This window comes from Pholis gunnellus, assembly GCF_910591455.1.
Source record: "Pholis gunnellus genome assembly, chromosome: 24".
NCBI lineage: Eukaryota > Metazoa > Chordata > Actinopteri > Perciformes > Pholidae > Pholis > Pholis gunnellus.
The window spans coordinates 898,061-917,765 of NC_136551.1; the positions used below are offsets into that span (position 1 = coordinate 898,061).

The window sequence follows — 19,705 nt, forward strand, 5'->3', positions numbered from 1 at the left end:
GCGATTGCAGCACTTAAACACAAACATTTAATTATGGTCTCACAGATACAAAATAGCTTTTCTTGATTTCAGAGAATAGCATTTATTTTTATCATTTTTTTATTCGTTTTTCTGACTTGCATGAGGTAAACAACAACACATCCAGAGACTGAAACGACCTGAACGTCACACGGAGAGGAGGAGGAGTCTGAGTCTTTACTGCAGGTGTTCCTCCCGTGAGGAGAGGAAGGGAGGCTACAGGGCGAGCAGGAGATCTTTAACTCATCCTTTCATCTTTTTAATAACTGTGCCTCCAGAACACGAAGAGCCAACAGCAACAAACTTCACCCACAAACGAGAGGAAACGAGATAAAGAAGCTTCAGGCGGATCTCTGATGTTTGAATCTTCTGTGGCTCATTTACATGCAGAAGATGCATTCAGGGACCTCTACTAGAGGCATGAAAGCAGTTTTAAAACCCTCTGGGTCTGTCGGTAAATAGTGTTTTATTATAGTGACAGAACTTCATTTATGAGAAAACCAGTTGAATGTTGAGATTTAATCACTTTGCATGTGAATAAACTATATTTTTTATTTCTTCTGCATTTGTACGTATATGTATCGTATAATATGTCTGATGGGACGTTTTTACCTCTTTATTTTAACATGTATCTTCCTGGTTTACTTTTTATTCAGATTACATGTGAATGCAACACTTTTTTACCCTCTGAAGGTCCCTGAACGCATCACATCTGCACCACAAACATCCTGCATGAATCCTTCCGGACCTGTAGGTCCTGATTTTTACTCTTTATGTTTCAGGGAATTTCAGAGAGAGCTTCTTCATCATGATTATCATGATCAGAGAGAGGAAAGGCAGAAGGTAAGAGAGGTCTGAGAGCCAGGGGTCAGACGGGAGGCCGGTCCAGGTCTCACTGGTCTCACTGGGGCAGAGCTTTGAGGATGGCGTTGACCTCCTCAGCCACGGCTGTCAGGGCGAACTCAAACTGGTCCTGGAAACAAGAAGAACATCATCATCAGCTAGTGGCTCCTCAGGGAGGAGCCATAGCCATGGTGGTCATGGTGATCATGGAGGTGATGGTGGTAATGGTCATGGTGGTCGTGGTCATGATGGACAGACCTTGGTGCGGACCATCCCGGGCCTCTGGTCTCGGATGTGCTCCAGAGTTGCAGCGATGTCGATCTCTTTCACACCTGCAGGACGTCACACACACACACACACACACACACACACACACACACACACACACACACACACACACACACACACACACACACACACACACACACACACACACACACACACACACACACACAATAAGAGTACATCCCTGGTTGATGATGAATGTTGATCATTAGAAATGCCTCGTATTTAAACTCAGTAACAGATGAACTTCACCTTTAGCCATTCGGTTGAGGACCATGTCAATCAGGATGTAGGTCCCGGTCCGGCCCGTACCGTTGCTATTGAAACAGAGCAAACTTTAGTGAACACAAAGGAACAAGAGCTCAACGATCCTCTTTACTGAGAGTGTGTCGCTGCCACCAAGTGGATGAATGTGGTACTACAATAGCATGTGGCCGTGTCTTCATGTTGAGTCTAAACTAAACCTCTTTGGTTATTATTTTACATTAATGATGGAAAATCACAGTTTACCTGCAGTGCACGATGATGGGGCAGGACCGCCCTCTGTAGCACTTATTCACCTTCCTGAAGAGGAAACACAATAATAATAATATCTACATTTAGTTACTTATATCTGACGTTTCTGTTTACACAACCTTTATATTTACTATATTTACATACGAAGATGTATCACTCATATGAAATATATCTAATAACATCACACATGATGAATTGATTGATTGATTGATTGATAACGGGGGTAACGAGGTTTGTTTTCAGCGATGGACCTCCTGCTGCAGCCACATCAGTCCATGATCATTTTTGTGACTATGCAACTGGACCCAGACTACTAGCTGCAAACCACAAGAATGACACAGACAGATATGTAGAAAATAAAACCAAGGGCCCCGCTGACCTCCATCGCACAGGGAGGAGGGAGGAGGAGAGGGAGGAGGGAGGAGGGAGGGGAGAATACAGAACAGGGAGATTTTAAAATCAGACGACGACACGTTTGCGGTGTTATTCCGTCGCTGTCGGTGTCTCTATGTGTGTGGATCTGCGGGTACCTGCGGAAGTCGAGCAGCGGGCGCGTGGAGGTGGGGATGCCCTGAGCCGGCCAGCTGAGGAAGTGGAACTGAGTGAGCGTCCTGGTCTCCTGCGTCTGCACGTTCTTCAGGTAGAAGCTTCGCACCAGGAAGTCGTTACACCAGATGTGCTCTGACACCAGGTTCACCTGGATGGACATGAACACAACACAGCTGCTGACATGTTCCTCTCTCTCTCTCTCTCCCTCTCTCCCTCCCCCTGTTCTCACCTCATAGATGTGGTAGAGGGACGAGCCCTCATCGGGCCAGTAGCGGTCACACTGTTTCTCTCCGTCCTCCACCAGAGCCGTCATCATCACGATCACAGTGCAGCCGTTCTCCCACACCATCTGACAACAGACACTCAACGGAATCATCACATCATGCTGAAGATAAACACCGAACAAATACTTTGCCTGCTGGCGTTTCGACATGCTATGCTATGACTGTTTTTATTTATTTATCACGTTCTCCAGATCATCGTTTGCCATAATAATGTTTTAATAAAGAAAAAGGTTTTAATTTATTTGTTAGTCATAGTACAGTAAGTTCATTCTTTGCCATCACTTTATGGGATTCGAACCTACAACCTTCAGTCTCCTAACCTGACGTCTGTCTCTCTGAGCTACCTGATCTGAGAGAGGGATCTGTTTTGTAGAGTTTTAGACTTCTTGACACAGATAACGTCTGTTCTGAACTGACCAGACTGTCGTTGTGTCCACGCTGCTGATGATCACTGTGTTAATGAAGCAACGGAAAACACGTGAATGAGTCTTTTAAATCGTGCGTCTCACTGACCTGCCAGAAGTCAGAGATGGTGTGAGACAGGGGGCCCTGGGTGGCGATGTAGGCCGGCATCCGGGGGTCGTGCTCAATCTGAAAGGAGCAAAGGAACACTTCAGTATGATATGCTGTAGTGACCACGTGGTCACAGGTGATCGTCAGCGTTACAGACTTACTATGGTGCTGGCATTGATGTAGTCAGAGCGTGAAGGGTTGATCTCCGCTTTCAGCTTCACCCTCGAGTGGTCATCTTCAGGACAACAGGGACATTTTAAACCCTCAACGTGCACTTTTCTCTGTTATTTCTATCACATTCAGACACATGTCTGGCATCTTTTAGACTCACAGGGTACGGAGTCGGGGCAGCGGTTCTTCTTGGCGTTGGCGTCGCTCTGAGCCACGGAGACGACGCTGGGCTCGGCCTGGTAGGAGCACAGAGCCTCCCACTCCTTCATCAGACGGTCCTTGTTCCTCAGGTGGTCCTCCATGTAGGCCTGAGGGGACGTGAGCAGTTTCTGTCTCATGTCACTCTCTCTAAACATCCATGGATTCGTTAAGTTATGTCATACTCTCGCATGCAAAGTAAAGACCCTAAAAGCTTCTACGTTAAGAGTCCGTAACGTCCGGTACTGACCAGGATCATGTGACCGGTGGAGATGTCCATGTTGGCCTGGGCCGGCTCCTCGCACCACGACGGCGTGCTGCCGTGGGAGCTCGGACTGGGCTGGGCTCCGTCGCTGAACTGGGACGACACGCTGCTCACCCTGGAGTCGGTACCTCCGCCTCCCGCCGCTCCTGCTCCTCCGCCTCCTCCACCAGCACCTCCTCCAGCACCTCCACTCGCTCCTCCCACGGCGCCGAGGGCAGCGGCTTCCAGCCGTCCGAAGGCGCCCTTGGAGGCCATGTGCTGGCGACACAGGTCCTGGTGAGCCAGTTATGCATCACTGCTTTAAACGCCGTCTTGTTCTTGTGATCCTGACTGAACATTTCTTTGGTTTCAGAGCTGAAGACATATTTGTAGTTCTCTCTCCTCACCTGGTACTCCTGGTGGGTGAAACTGCCCCCCTCGGGCCCCAGACCCAGCTTCTTCGCCGCCAGCCGGTGGGCGTGGGTACGCAGGCAGGCGATGGTCATGGCCGCCACCAGGATGCCGCCCATGCAGGCCATGGCCACCAGGGTGGCGAACACCCAGCTGGAGCCTCTGGGCTGGACTCGGGTCGCGAGGGGCGACGCCTTCCCATCGTTCCTCTGTGGCAGGAGGAGCAAAGAGAAGGAAAGAATAAAGGAGGTCGACAGGGTTAACAAATAGTGAGGAAGAGGAGGAGGAGGAGGTATCTCTTCCTTTATTCCTTCCCATCCCTCTCAGCAGGAACCTGCCTTTCATCTTCCTCTCCTTTTCCTCCTCCTCCTCTCTCGTCCTCCTATCTTCCCGTTCTGCCCTCTCCTCTCATCCTCTTATCCCCTCTTTTCCTCCCCTCCTTTTCATCGCCCTCCCTCCTCTATTCTCCTCCTCCTCCTCCTCCTCTCCTTGGTTGAATTGTCTCTCTTGACCTTTCAGGCCTCCTCCTTCCTCTCTGTGGGCCTTAGGAATGTGGGGCGCTCAGTGTGTGAGTGTGTGTGTGTGTGTGTGTGTGTGTGTGTGTGTGTGTGTGTGTGTGTGTGTGGTATCTGAAAGACATTAAAGTTGGAGCTGCGGGGGCAGAACGGGTACTTCACCTGCTATTATAAAGGGGCCCTGATGGGTTTCAGGGTGTGAAACAGAGGAAAGAAAGAAAACGGATGATGTGGTTCCATGTGGATCACATGAAACATGACATCAATCATTAAAAAAGGGCCATAAAACAGATGAAACTGGCCTATAAAATGTGTAAAGTTGTCTCAATAACAGATCTGATCTGCATTAAAACTCTACTGGTACATTATAGATATAATGATAAAAAACAACATTAAGCAGGAAAATGTCACATAGAGAACGTTAAGAACAAATAGTCACTACAAACTATTATAGGAACATTATAACAATACATGATACACAATGAAGGACTTATATCACTGAGAATAATTTAGGAATAAGATATAAAATCACATTAAATTACATTAGATTAGGAACATTATGTAGATAACTTTAAGTACATAAATCTCACTTTAAACTAATTATTAAGTCATCTTTATGAAGTCCTCAATGAGAATAAACGGTCATACATTTGACTTCAGGCTTGACTGATGAACTAATTAACTCTGCATTATTCATAATAACGTGTTCATCCTTTAATGTTCATGTTCTCACTCACCAAACGCGACGCAGAGCAGCTTCCCTGACGTCCTGCTGCACTCACAGCGCCCGAATACCAAGAGTGTCACGTTAGACGGAAATCAAACCAACTGGACTTCCGGGACTAACTTTCACAATAAAAGTGTATTCATTTTATTTTGTACGTTTAAATAAAAGATGCATTTCCGGATCATAATTTTGTTGCATTAAGCTTTTAACAATCGTGGAATAAATACAACTTATATATATATATATATATATTATTTTTCACAATGAGTACTTTAACTTTTGGTACTTTAAGTTTATTTTAATACATATAACTAGATCTGTTTTCCTGCCTTCCGACATTCCACCATCACCCACCTCTCCAACGCCGCTCTGCAGCACCTTCAGGCCCGTCTCAGACTCCGGGAAGTTCTTCTCTGCAACTGCAGAAACAAAACGCACAAAGTGAGCCTGCTGCCTCAGACCTGCAGTACTTGAGGCACTATGGCGGACAGTATTTGAATTAGTAGTAGTAGTAGTAGTAGTGGTAGTAGTAGTAGTAGTAGTAGTTTTAAGTGTGACGTACCGGCTTTCTCTGCCACGTCTCCAGCCGTCAGGTTCTTGGAGTTCGGTCTGATCCTGAAGGTGATCGCAGGTCTGTCAACATTGCAGACGACAAAACACAAGAGCAGATCCAACCAGGAGTTACACACAAAACTCAAGTCCTTCAGGCACACAGAGAAAGAGGACGAGCAGCATGAAGGCAGTGAGTGGACGCGGCCGTCTGGTCGGTTTGATCCCGTGAACGGTTCTCGTGAGGATCCAGAGCCAAATGTTCATGGTCCTACCTGATGTTGATGAAGGAGTCGGTGGAGAGGCCCATCCTCTCCGACAGCAGCTTCAACAGACTCAGCCCGTCGTTCAGCGCACACACACACACACACACACACACACACATACGTAAACACACATTTACACACACTCATTCGTCAGAGGTGGAAAGTAACTGAGCGCTTCTGGTATCGGTTCACTTTTATTTTGAAAACTTTCTGTTTTTTCTCCTCCGTGACTGATATCATCTTCCTTCCTTCCTTCCTTCCTTCCTTCCTTCCTTCCTTCCTTCCTCCCTACTGCCCTCCTTTCTTTCCTCATGTCATTCTTTGGTCTTTTTCTCCGTGCACGTCCTCACAAACACAAACAGACTCACAACACGAAGACAACATCATCCACAGCTTCATTCCTTCACACAGGAAGTCGTCTCCTGATTGGTGGAGGAGGTGAGCGTATGGTACCTCTGATTGGAGGAGGAGGTGAGCGTATGGTACCTGTGATTGGTGGAGGAGGTGAGCGTATGGTACCTGTGATTGGTGGAGGAGGTGAGCGTATGGTACCTCTGATTGGTGGAGGAGGTGAGCGTATGGTACCTGTGATTGGTGGAGGAGGTGAGCGTATGGTACCTCTGATTGGTGGAGGAGGTGAGCGTATGGTACCTCTGATTGGAGGAGGAGGTGAGCGTATGGTACCTCTGATTGGAGGAGGAGGTGAGCGTGTGGTACCTCTGATTGGTGGAGATGAAGCCGTACTCCTCCGCCTTGGCCGTCCTCGGGTCGTCCTGGTCGGCGGCCACAGAGGGAGGAGAATCCTTCTGGGCTGCTTCTGGTTTGGGGGTCTTGACGGTGGAAGGTGGAGCCTTGGGGGCGGCCATCTTGAACGCCATTGAACCCTCTGTGACCTGATGGATAACGACAGATACAGACATCCAATCAGAGAAGCTTTTGAAGTGTTTTACTGGGCATCTGTGAGTAACTTGAGTGTTTCCCTTTTCTGCTACTTCATACTTTTTACAGTAGTAGTTATTTATATCTTATAATGAATAAGAAAGAAAAGAAAGATGTTCACCTTCTTTCTTGTGGCAGCTTTGTTCTCATACTCATCTGAACAGGAAACAAAAACATGACAAATGATCTGCATCTGGACACAATGTATCACCTCTGCATCACATCATCAAACAGCTGACTTGAAGCTCGAGTGATCTTGTTTTCATGAATGAAAGCAGACGAGCGGACCGACCTTTGGTCTGCTTGCGGGCGAAGGAGCTCTCCAGCTGCAGCCGCTTCAGAGCGGCCGGCAGGTCGTCTCTCTGCTCGGGGGACAGATCGTCAACGTCGAGGCCGTAGTGGTCGAGCAGCAGGGCCAGCCTCTGCAGAGAGCGCTCTGAAAACAAGCCGTCTTTACTTTAATAATCTTATCTTAGTCTGAATCTGCAAAGGAACTTAGAGGAATAAAGAGGTCAATAGTTAGTAGTAGTAGAAAACGTACAAGTACCTCAAAGTACACAGTAAATGTATTTGGTTATTTCGTTTGGAGGAACTTTTCAGCTCCACACTTATTTATATATAACATCGTATTTCTTTTGTCTGCATTTCTTTATTTCCTCTCTCACCATCCAGTCCTGACAGGGCGTCGTACTCTTCCTGCTCCTTCCTCTCCTGCTGCTCCTGCTCCTTCCTCTCCGCCTGCTCCTGCTGCTCCTGCTCCTTCCTCTCCTGCTCCTGCTGCTCCTGCTGCTCCTGCTGCTCCTGCTCCTTCCTCTCCTGCTCCTGCTGCTCCTGCTGCTCCTGCTGCTCCTGCTCCTTCCTCTCCTGCTGCTGCTGCTGCTGCTTGCTGAGCTGAGCCACCTGGGAAACGTAGTCCTCGCTGTAGTCCAAGGGGAAGTCCAGCTCTGGGAAGAAGGAGGAGGAGGAGGAGGAGGACAGTGAAGAGGGGAATCCTGCAGCCACTGGTACCGCCCCTCTGTGGCGGGAGAGGGACTGCACAGGGGAGGAAGAGGAGGAAGAGGAGGAAGAAGGGGAGGTGAGGTAAAAAGACACCAGGTCCTGGAGAAGATGCCGGTCTCTGTCCAGAGGGTTTCCTTGGGATCTGGATCGAGAAGGGGAGGCGAGGAGCGGGAAGGCTGGAGTATCGTCCAGAGAGTTGAGGGAGCGCTCCTCTTCCTCCTGGTAGCCGTACTGCTGCTGCAGCAACACACACGAGCAGCAGAATCAGTCTCTGACACAGTATCGCTTCATAACACAGCAAATACAGCTGCATAGTTATGACTATAATCAGGATAAATGCATGTTTATTCGGTTTAAGTTGCTTTAAAAGAGATTCATTCTGTTTTTATTTATTGCTGAAGCACAATGTTCAAATGTTCAAATGTTAAAAACACAAAGGATAAATGATGCACACGTCTCCCACCTGGCGGTAGGTGTAAGGGTCCAGCAGGGGCGTCTGCACGTGAACGGAGGACCGGGAGGGGTCGAGGATCAGGTAGTCCACGTACTGCTTCATCATCCCGGGGTCAGCTGGATCCTCGGGCCCCTGACCCCTCCGCTGACTGGGGCCCGACAGTCCGGACATCCTGGGGAACACCGCTTTTAATTCATTTTCAAATGTCTGTGCTGTTGCGTTGTGCACCGATTCTGGAGGCGTTCTTACTGTTTCGGAGACTCCTCGTGAGGTCTGGAGCCGGCGGTGGGAAGGCGGCTCAGCTCCCGGCCGATGATCGCCTGCGTGACGCCGTCCCTCCAGGTCAGACCTGAGCAGCAACACGGAGACACTCGCTCTTACTTCTCTCTTAGCGGACGCTAAAGGCTGATATACTGCTGGAGCTTCAGCAGAGACCCACCTTGCACCATCAGGTCCTTGAGGACGTCCTGCAGCCTGTGCAGGATGGGGACAGACACCCGGTACCGGACGGGCTCCTGGCGAGGAGTTTGGCACTGTCCGAACAAACCGTCTGCACGGGAAGAGAGCAGCCACTCAGTTACGTCTTCAAACTCACTTCAATGTGACCGAATCCAGCAGGAGCAGAGGAGAACCCTGAAGAGGAGAACCCTGAAGAGGAGAACCCTCTCCCTCTGACCACAGCTCTGTACTCTACTGAGGAGTCTTTAGTAATATGTCCATGACTGTAAACTGAATATCTTTATAGAGTTATGGACAAAAGAACACATGAGAGGACGTCATCTTGGCTTCTTTCTGACATTTTAAAGACCGAAGAACTTGATGTAGATACTACCACGATACTACTGCACGAGACATCATCTATCACCACCACAAAGCAGGAAAAACACACAAAACACACATGAATATGACCATAATGTACAAATGTGCACATAGACACACACAAAACACACACAACACACACACACACACACACACACACAATGTAGCGCCAGAAACACAGAGTACATGTACACACAAGTGTACATGTTTGAGTACACACTTGTGTACACAAACACATGTACACTTCACACATAGTGAAGCACAGTGTGTGTGTGTGTGTGTGTGTGTGTGTGGGCTGTGGTGAGTCATCACCTCTGTCTCCCTCCATCTCTAATCAAACACACATACACACACACACACACACAGACACACACGGGAGACACACGGTCGTCAGGCAAGTGATGTCACTGTTGTCATAGAGACGGCCAGGACGAGCCGTGATTGGCTGAGAGCGGCTGACGGAGGGAGACCTTGTTTACGTTGCACTCTCGCTCTTTTTCTCTCTTTTGTCTCTTCGGCTTCACGTCTTCATGCCGCTCGCTCCACCAATGTGACGAAGCTCTCACACACACACACTCACACACACACACACACACACACACACACACACACACACTCACACACACGTAGTAGTAACATCTGCTGCTTTGAAATGTTTAAATAAACTACAGATTACAGATGTTTAAAGAAACAAAAGGGATGGTTTGTGCTCAGTGTTGCAGCGTTTAAACACAGGTTGCAGATGTTTCAGGCTGTAAAGTTCATTGTGTTTATAATAGTCTGACGTGCAACCTGTTCCTGTCTCTGCCTCTCTCCACACACACTCACACACGTGCACTTCCTCACTGCGTCATCAAACACACGTCGTGACACCTTGAATGAATTCCGCTCATGTTCCCTAAATGTTCCCGTCTCTGCGAACGAGGAGAAGAAAACATCCTGAAGGAAGACACGGAAAACACACCGGCATCAATAATTCAGCTGCCTCTGAAGGCTGAGACACACACAGGTGCACGCTCACGCACGTGCACGCTCTTGTAATGACATCCCGGCCGTGTTTGAAGAGGCAGGAAGGAAGCAGGAAACCACTGAGGGATGAAACACAGCCCCGTGAAAGGCCGTGACGACTAACCGGCTCCTGACTGACGAGCAGAAGACACGTCACAGCTTCCTGAAGCGCGTCGCTGGGATCGCTCACTAATTGGTCGACTTAATAAACTCATCACGCTGCATTCAGGGTACCGTGAATACGAGCTTCCTTTGAGAATAGATGTTTAAAGACTCACAGAAACACATTTCTCTTCACTTCTTGCTGATTTTAACGAGATATCTTTAGTTTTCTTATACTAATGTACTCGTCACAGTAAATCAATGTTCTCTCTGTCTGAAGGAAACTGAACCTTTTAATTAAAGTGAATCTATGTGGTTTTATGTCCTCTTCACATGCATTCCTTATTAGCATTCAACTCAAAGCCCTGCTGCACCTCATGCACGCTACCAAAGCTCACAGCAGCCTCTCAGCTTTGAGGACTTATTCAAAATGTTGTTGACAATAATACATCAAAGCCGAGCGCTTCTGTGGAAGTAATGAACGCCCTCGGTGCAGTTCACCTGCTCATGGCGTAATAAATGGACCCGACATGTGAATGCAACACGGTTTCAGGGAACGGAGACGGTAGAACTCACCGTCGGTGCACAGCTGATCTCTGGGACAGAGCTTCTTTTCAAACAAGCAGCCTGCAGACAAACAGGAACATGAAGCACATTAAGGTTATTATGGGACAGAAATGAGTTGGGAAACCCCAAACAGAGCAAGCAGCAACACAGGACGTCAATCATGTGCTGCTAGGTGATGTGAGGAGTGTGTGTGTGTGTGTGTGTTACAGTTGACCTTCTAGCTCTGTTGCGAGGCAGTAAACAGCAGCAGATGTGATGTTCATTACTCCTGTTTGACTTGTGTTTTCATTACAGATTTATGGAATCCATGTGTTTTATTCACGTGTCCTGTGAACGCACCACGCTCGCTGTTTGAACACGTTAACGGGACGAAGGGTGCAGCAGAGCAACACGTGTCACGCCCCCGCCACTAAGTCCTCAATAAGACTTACAGACAGAAATCAGGCTTTGATAAGTGAGAGGATATTCTTCTTTCACCTGTAATCTATAACTGACGACACAGACAAACTACCAGAGAGGGAATCTCCACTAAAGGAGGAGAGAGGAGACGCCGCTAAACACAGAACGGAGAGTTTCTCCATCCGTCGCCTCCTCCGTCAAAACTCCACCTGATGACTAATGTGTCCTCCGCCCACTCGTCCCTCCCCTCTGAGCTCTGCCTCCTCTCTCCTCCAGGAGATCATCATCTCGTTGCAGTCGTCCTGCAGACTGTCCATCACGTACACAACGTTACACGCTCAGTAGGAGAGTTTTCAGTGTGATTGAGCGTCTAATGAGCAGCTGATAGATGAGGCGCTGTGGGTTCATCCTGACAGGAAGCAGATCCTTTACTTTAGTACAAATACTACGTCTGTTACGTCAAAACGTTGGTAAATGATTAAATATCTTTTGCATCGTGAATACGAGTTCTTTTACACTCGTAAAAGAACTAAAACCACACCGTGAAGTATTATAATGTTTGACACATAATGAATGTTTGTATCTAGAAACAAGACAAGTTGATTAATCCTGCGAACAAGATCAGATTCCTCCTGCAGCAGCAGATTTTGAGACTTTGAAACCTCGTTTGGGAGAGAAAACTGGCTTTTTAATCCAGGGAGTCATAGAAACAGACTCAGCAATAAGCGCTCGGCTTTCATTCAATTTCATCAGAACAATAATGTGAAAAGGAATCCACTCAGCCGGCGGGGGGGGGGGGGGGGGGGGGGGGGGGGGGGGGGGGGGGGGGGGGGGGAGAGAGAGAGAGAGAGAGAGAGAGAGAGGCTGACGTCAGCATCAGCTTCATTTTCTTTCCTGTTTTCCTGTGAAGGTGTGGCCTGTTTCCTCTCCTCATTACTAGAAGAGGACTTTAGGAGCCATTCATCCCATAATACTTTGATATATCAAGCAGGAAACTACAGTTTACGTCCCATCTCCAACCAGTCAGCGTTGGTTTATCTTAACATTAACTAAAATAAACTAAACTAAACTAGTTGCCCCATTAAATCAACACCACAGCAGCACAAGGAGCTGTATCTTGAAGGTTAGCACGATGACTCACATTAGTGGCATTTAGATGAAGAAAGGAATTTAGAAAGCATAAAAAAACAATTTGGACAGCGGTGAACAACTGGTGTAATGTGTTTTACGTACATAAGATGACTCATCATCATCATCATCATCATCATCATCATCATCATCACCATAAGTGCCTTTGCTTTTATTATCCATTAACGACCTGCCGGATTGGTGAGATTCCCATGATGCTGTGAGAGTCTGCAGGCTGAGGTGGGAGGAGTTAGAGGCAGCGAGGTCACGACCTTTAAACTCCAGACTCTGATCATCTGAGCTCACCACATACTCGCAGCACGCGTCTGCTGATATTTCATATTTGTCTTCCTGTCAACAAATCTAATGAAAACACTGAAACCTAAAGGCCTGATGTATCCTCTTCCTCCATAAGAACACATCACTGCTGTTCCTTCATCTTCATCACTCACTGTAGTTCATGCTGACAAACAAACACTCACGACATGTGGATCCCAACAAATGCAACACTTTTCATCTTCCAGAGTATTATCCTGCACGACTTCATCTCATCTATTATTCACCATTGTATATAGATAAATAATAATCCCTGCAGAAATGTCACTGAACGTCTTCCTCTTTCTAACGATGTTCAGATGAACCTGAGATGAAAAGGCTTTCGTTGGCTCTGCTGGTCGCTGTCCGTGGTGCTGAAGCGCTGCACTGTGTTCAGAGCGTCAAGGCGACAGGAAGCCATTGTTGTAAGTGTGAGCAGACGGAGCTGAGGGGTCAGTGATGAGTCATAACTGAGGCGTCCTATTATGTGGCTGCAGGGTTTATAGTATTTCTATGTTTTCTGTATTTATTTATTTGAATCTAACTGCCAAACCCTCCAAAGCTTCAGGTCATTATCGACATGTTCCAGTTCTTACTGCCTTCGATGTAGCGTTTTATGAGCTGCACACAGTGAACCTGAGTACCAGCTCTTTCATCTTGTAAAACTAATTAACTGTCAATTATGAGCCTGAAATATTCCTCTCAGCATATCAAGATGTTACAGCTACTTACTGGTATTATAATGTTCTATACCAGCTCTATAACCTGTTCCAGGGATGGGTTGCTGAAGGGGTTAACCAGGCTGCACATCCCTGATAGAGTAGTAGTTCTGCTTTCATTAAAGTGTTTAGTGTGATATCTGTGGAGAGCAGAGTCAGTGCAACAGGTTGCTTCAGAAAAGATGTGTTCAGCTTCTCTTCACCAGCGTGAAGGAACCACTGAAGCTCAGACGTTCATCCTCACACGGCCTCATAGGATTTACTGTAACACCCTTTAGAATCCTCATTTATCTGTTTCCTACAATATAGAAGTCAAATAATCTGATCCTAGTTTATAATGTAGACATTATATACATTTATAATATATTCACTATAGTGATCATCACACTATTATTATGTCTCAGACAATATACCACCTGAGCCATGATGATTTAATAAGTTAATATCAGGACTGTTTATGACACTTTACTAAACACACAGATGACTTTCTATAATATAATAAGATGATGAAAGCTTCTTGTCTTCAGGCTCTCTCCCTCTCTCCTGCTTGTGTGTTTGTGTGTTTGTTGTCTCTTTGCAGACTGAACAACACAATGATTCATTCGGTGAGCCAGACACATCCGAGCTGACCCGCGGTCAGGGCATTAGCGTCAGTGACGCAACTTAGCACCAGAGTAAACAGATCGGAGGCAGCAAATGAAGATGAGATGAAGATGAGATGAAGGCTCTTATGATTTCTGTTTGCGGCACAAAGAGGCAGAAGTGACTCGAACAGTTGCTCCTTTATGTTGAGAATCAACACTTCTCAACACAACATATGGAGCAACTTGAAGCGCATTTTTAGAGAAACAACCGAAAAACTGCAGTTTTTATGATCTCCTTAATATATTTGATAAGAAGATAAAAGCTGTAACATAAAGTGATAAAAGTAACCAGTAACTACAGGATCTCTGTGGGGACTCATCATCGGGGAGTCGTGATTTACGCGCCGCCCTATAGTTCATGAAAAGGGAAGTGCGTCCGTCTCCATCGGTGTTGGCTCACATCGGATGCGTCTTACCGTGTCGGGCGGCCGCGCACAGCCGGCAGGAGACGGTGAGGAGGAGGCAGAGAGCTGCCCAGAGCCGCGGAGACCTCATGGTACATCCAACATCCACCGGAGCGAGGAGGGGAGAGCGGCCGCTGCTGCTGCACTTCTACCAGCTCTCCATCTCTGAGGAGAGGCTGCTGCTGCTGCTGCTGCACGGGAGTGATGGAGAGGGGGTGTGCTAGTGCGTTACACCGGTTGGTTGGAAAAGCAGGACCACACTGCAAGAAATATTCAAAATCAAAAAACGGATTAAAGTAGAATATTGTCATGTAGTGGAAGAAGTACACAGAAGGAAAAGTATGCATACGTCTGCAGATGAACAGCCCATATAGCATTATTATTATTAAAGACTCTGTTTGGGCCGAAGGGGCCCCTGAGCTTCTTAAAATTCATAAAGGTGGAGCACTTTCTCTACATTTTAAAGCTTTTTCATCATTAATACAAAGTGTTTTAGTTTCATTTGGTTCCTTTACCCAGCTTACTTCTATCAGTTAACACTGATATGATTCATCCTGCCTTGTTTATTACTTTATTACTGAAGAGGCCTACAATTATAATATTAAACTGATATTTGATTCTGACCCTCGTTGGCTGCAGGTGTTTGATATTTTAACGTCAAGACTTTCCAAGATCATTTGATTAAAATACAGTATTTACTGAACACTGAAGGAGTTTCATCGTCACACTCCGACCGTCTCAACAGTTTGTTTCAGGATATTTATTTCATCAGCTACTTTCTCAGATACACGAGGTGATTAAACTCATTTACGTCCACAGGACGATGTGGAAACTGTCATTTCTTGCAGTGTGGAGGAGTTCCCATCTCCTGCACCATGACGTGGTTCATGTGGATCAGAAGTCCTGGTCCTGCCAGAGACCATCCAGACACGTGTGGTTCCTCACTGTGTGTATTAAAACTGAGCTGAGACATTAAATCACAGCAGCTTGTCCTGCAGGATGAAACCTTCCTGATTAATAAACACAAGAGAAACAAAAACCTTTCAATGTTTTGTTTTCAGTTCACATGAAAGATCTAGAAGAGTGATGTGAATGTGATTCTCTTTATTGTTCAGTTCTTCTTCTTCTTCTTCTTCCCGGTTCTAGTCGACAACCAGCGAGCTCCTCACGGTGGGGAACAACTCGAAGAAACCCTGCAGGAGGAAGCAGACAGGAAGTGGGAGCGTGGTTTAAAAACACGGAGGACAAAATAAAAAGTACATATCTCGGGACTCATGTGGAGAAAATAATGATTGAATTCATAAATCAATGTTCGTTACCTTGAAGAGGGTGGTGCTCTGCAGGACGCTGGAGGTGCAGCACATCTCTCTGATGGAGTGCATGGAGAGCTGCGGAGATCCGATGTCCACCACGGGGACGCCGAGGCGGGCGGCGAGGATGGGTCCAATGGTGGTTCCACAGGGAACGTCGTTACGGACCATCACATCCTGCAGCAGGACGGACCGGAGGGCAAAATAGTGATTACATAGAAGACATCTGTGTGGCTCAATGACACACACACACACACACACACACACACACACACACACACACACACACACACACACACACACACACACACACACACACACACACACACACACACACACACACACACACGAGAAGCCGCTGAGCCTCCGTCTGCAAACAGCTCGTCTGTAATCACACGCCGTACCTGCAGCGGCACGCCGACCCGGCCGGCCACCTCCCTGACCACGGAGGCGGTGACGGCCGTCGTAGCGTAACGCTGGTTGCTGTTGAACTTGATCACCGGACCCTGAAATCAAGACGTGAACGTTAGAAATCAGATTTATCTGATGTGTGTTATTATTATTACTGCTCATCAAGAAGCACGAACGCGTTAAAATAACGTCTTCACCTTGTGGAAAGCAGGACAATGGTTCTCCTCGTGCTTCTCCCTGAGAACAACATTTTATTCAAATAAAAGATGATGAAATGACATAATGTGGAAGATAAAGATAAAGGTTTTAACTGCCTGCAGTATCACGTTTAATGGACTTTAATTTGAATAATTGTAAAAAAAAAAAAATATATCTATATCTATATATAAAGGAAATATGTCAAATACAGTAGCTTTAATGGCCCAATAAGGAGGCTGGTCTGTGTTGACAGCAGACTGAACTACTGACGGGTAGTTGGGGTGCACGGCGTGCGCCATGTCGGCGCTGATCATGAAGGAGAGCGGCGCCGCCTGCTGGAAGGCCGTGAGGTTGGAGGCGGAAGCGGAGAGGCGGCTGAGGATGAGCTCCGTCAGGTTGGACTGAGCCCCCTGAGCGCTCTCTGATCCCACCTGCAGGACACACACACACACACACACACACACACTAAGCTCAGCGTGGAGAAAACACACGGGCTTGTTGTTTCCAAAGAGTTGTGACTTTAGTTTAAGTCGGTGTAGCTTTTCCTACAAAGCAGTTGGAGACGCTCCATCACACCCACCTCTTCGTTGTCGTACAGAGTGATCATGCGGACGTTGGGGTCGTTGGCCAGAGAGTCTCCTGAGCACGATTCCAGCAGCCCCTGACAGGCAGAAAGAGAAGCACTGGTGTGATTAGAGATGAACAAAGCAGACTAAAGTAGTGAAGAGAAGATGGGAGTCTGACCTGCAGCGCGCAGTAGCAGCTGTGGAGGTTGTCCAGACGAGGAGAGTAGATGAACTCTTCGTACACTCCTCCCAACGCCTGCAGAGAGAAGAGAAGAAGACATGAGATAAACGATTGTAATATAACTTCTTCTACATTCTGTGCTGTGTCTTTGCATTGTTCATGAATATCCTGGTGGACTCACCGCGGGCTGAGTGTCGGCCAGACAGAGCTCAAAGTCCAGCAGAGCTTCAGGCTCCACGCCCAGCTCTGAACACAGCACCTTCACCAGCACCGGGTGGTGCTTCTCCGCCTGCACAGGGACGATGAAACACTAACTTTAGAATTTGGTAGAAAATCAGCCGTAGATAACGCCAGAGAGCGAGGCCGACAGAGGCTAGTTATACAGATGTGTCTGTTTACCGTGCTGACAGCACAGCTAGCATCTTCGTAGGATGCACAGCCCGTCTCCAGCTCCTCCTGGACGACGGTGGCGATGATCGGCACGCTGAGAAACACAAACACATGAACGTAACAGGGTTGGCACAAACTCCAAGGTCAAACTGAGCGACAAAGCGTCCGTCAAACTCCCAATATTAATGAATAAATCCGTGTGTACTGACAGGTGGTTCTCCTTGTCGGGGCCGAAGGAGTCGTTGACGTCTCTCTGCAGGTGGATGGCCAGGTGAGGGATCCTGAGCAGCGGTCTGGACACGTGAAACAGCCGGTGAACCAGCTGGCCGTCAGTCTGGAGGAGGACACACACACACACACACACACACACGAGAAAGATCTCACAATTAACCCAAAGAATTTGTCCCATTTGGGTTTCTTTTCTACAGATCCTGCTTCAGTGCCAGTACTTGAAACTGTCCAGCTTTCACATTAGTTGTGCTAAAACTAAACTAAATGATAGTATGATGGCGGTACCTTGACCATGACGCGGCCGGCGATGGTTAGGTCACGGTCGAACCAGGTGTTCCAGATGCCTCCGCCGTAGCACTCCACCCCGACCTGCAGACAGCCCTGCTCCGTCCTCTTGGACCTCGGCTTCACCTGAAGCACAAAGACATGAAATGGAATAATCTGATAAAAGAGGAGGTTCTTCAGCATCCAATATAAGAAACAAAAGGAGCTGAGGGATGCAAGGAAGCGTGAGATCGTGATTGACAGGTGGACGGGGGCGGGCTCTCACCCTGAGGCAGGGGCTGTCCGTGTGGGCGCCGATCATGGAGAAGCCGTTTCCCGGCAGGAAGCGTCCGCCCACGGCGAAGGCGATGAGGCTGGAGAAGTTCCTGGTCACAAAGTACTGAAGGGAGCAGAGGACGGGATGTAAATATGGATTCTTCTACAAGAAAACATGTGCAACCATTCCTGGGTATACAGCTACCGTGAACCCACCTTGCTGGACGGCTGGATGTCCCACTTCTCCGACTCCTTCAGCTCGATGAAGCCGGCCTGCAGCAGACGCCGCTTGCATTCTTCAACCGCTACAGAAGAGACAACACGACTCTTTCTGTCAGAGACTTTACTGGCTTTCTAGAAGTCAGAGTCCTTCTTCATTGAAGCAGGAAGGAGTTCCACCGGTCTGCCCAAGTCATGTTTCAACACTCACTGAAGGAGTCTTTGCTCCTCTGACCAGAAGATGCTTTCTATCGTTTAGTTTAGTTTTTTTGTCTTTTATTGCTGCTTTAGGACTCTCTGTGGGGAGCTACAGGTCACAGTGCAAAGATAGGAGACGTTATGAAACATTCATCTGCAGAAACTTATCTTATCTAAAGCTCAAAGTCTCGACTCAGCACCTTCTCGATGCAAACGTCTCTTTGTTCTCACCACTGACAGAAGAGAACTTCCTAAAATTCTACAAAATGTGACCCAGAACCAGTTTAAAACATCATAATGCAGCACTAAACATAATACTTGTACTTTCTGTTAATACTTAACAAGGTTACCTTTACTCACAGGAAGTAAGGTTTTGATTGCAGTACTTTTTTACCAATGTGGTATTTGTACTTTCACTTGAATAAAGTCAGTTTTACACAGAATAAGAAGTATTGGTCTGAGGTCTGCAGACTCTACCGTGGTATGGAGACACTCCTCTGTTCACAAACTGCAGGAACTCTTTGGCTGCTGACTGCACGGCCTCTTTGGAGCTCTTCATAATCAAAGACTGGAGAACGAAAGAGCAAAGAGGAGAACTAGAGAGTCAGTTGCACAAGTTCATCAGAAGCATAGACAGCTAAGCTAGCAGCTAGCCGGCTACAAGTTACAACTTAGGACACTAATCGCGAGATTCAAATCTTTGCAACTCGAGCTCTCTGACTCTTCTTCTCCGCTTCTCTTCCTCCGCTGGTCAAAGTCAAAGCAGAGAAGCAGGCGCTGTTTATTCCAGCCACAGCGCCACAGGGACATCTAGCGGCCAGGCGGTGTAATTACAACGGATAGATTTTTCACAAGCCCCCACACATCTTTATTTC

The 19,705-nt window shown here is 47.3% G+C and overlaps 2 protein-coding genes across 2 annotated transcripts; both read right to left on the minus strand.

Moving 5' to 3' along the window:
- Nucleotides 1-46: 46 nt before the first annotated feature.
- Nucleotides 47-14,677, minus strand: LOC306715260 (receptor-type tyrosine-protein phosphatase-like N; the record flags this gene model as incomplete). The annotated part of the gene is made up of 24 exons (XM_079185575.1): nt 47-991; nt 1,120-1,193; nt 1,399-1,463; nt 1,657-1,710; nt 2,193-2,359; nt 2,441-2,560; nt 3,009-3,086; nt 3,170-3,243; nt 3,340-3,487; nt 3,628-3,915; nt 4,029-4,241; nt 5,629-5,693; nt 5,837-5,907; nt 6,099-6,176; nt 6,543-6,982; nt 7,150-7,184; nt 7,321-7,464; nt 7,694-7,748; nt 7,899-8,264; nt 8,491-8,653; nt 8,731-8,830; nt 8,921-9,031; nt 10,987-11,037; nt 14,599-14,677. 24 exons carry the CDS (start codon nt 14,675-14,677, stop codon nt 920-922), a joined length of 3,111 nt encoding a protein of 1,036 aa, XP_079041701.1. The 3' UTR covers nt 47-919.
- Nucleotides 14,678-15,344: 667 nt separating this feature from the next.
- On the minus strand, nt 15,345-19,556 carry LOC306715528 (aspartyl aminopeptidase-like). The gene is made up of 14 exons (XM_079185925.1): nt 19,308-19,556; nt 18,630-18,718; nt 18,424-18,537; nt 18,159-18,284; nt 17,852-17,976; nt 17,652-17,736; nt 17,434-17,541; nt 17,250-17,327; nt 17,086-17,166; nt 16,776-16,936; nt 16,505-16,544; nt 16,301-16,402; nt 15,906-16,073; nt 15,345-15,779 (listed from the first exon to the last, which is right to left on the minus strand). Exons 1-14 carry the CDS (start codon nt 19,387-19,389, stop codon nt 15,729-15,731), a joined length of 1,410 nt encoding a protein of 469 aa, XP_079042051.1. The 5' UTR covers nt 19,390-19,556; the 3' UTR covers nt 15,345-15,728.
- Between the last annotated feature and the right edge of the window lie 149 nt (nt 19,557-19,705).

Excerpts from the sequence above, each read along its gene's own strand:
- LOC306715528 (XM_079185925.1), bottom strand. The coding sequence starts at position 19,389 with ATGAAGAGCTCCAAAGAGGCCGTGCAGTCAGCAGCCAAAGAGTTCCTG. Across the intron at positions 17,977-18,158 it reads CCGGCCGCGTCATGGTCAAG|ACTGACGGCCAGCTGGTTCA; the intron begins GTACCGCCATCA and ends GTCCTCCTCCAG. Across the intron at positions 16,074-16,300 it reads GGGTCGGCGTGCCGCTGCAG|GATGTGATGGTCCGTAACGA; the intron begins GTACGGCGTGTG and ends GTCCTGCTGCAG.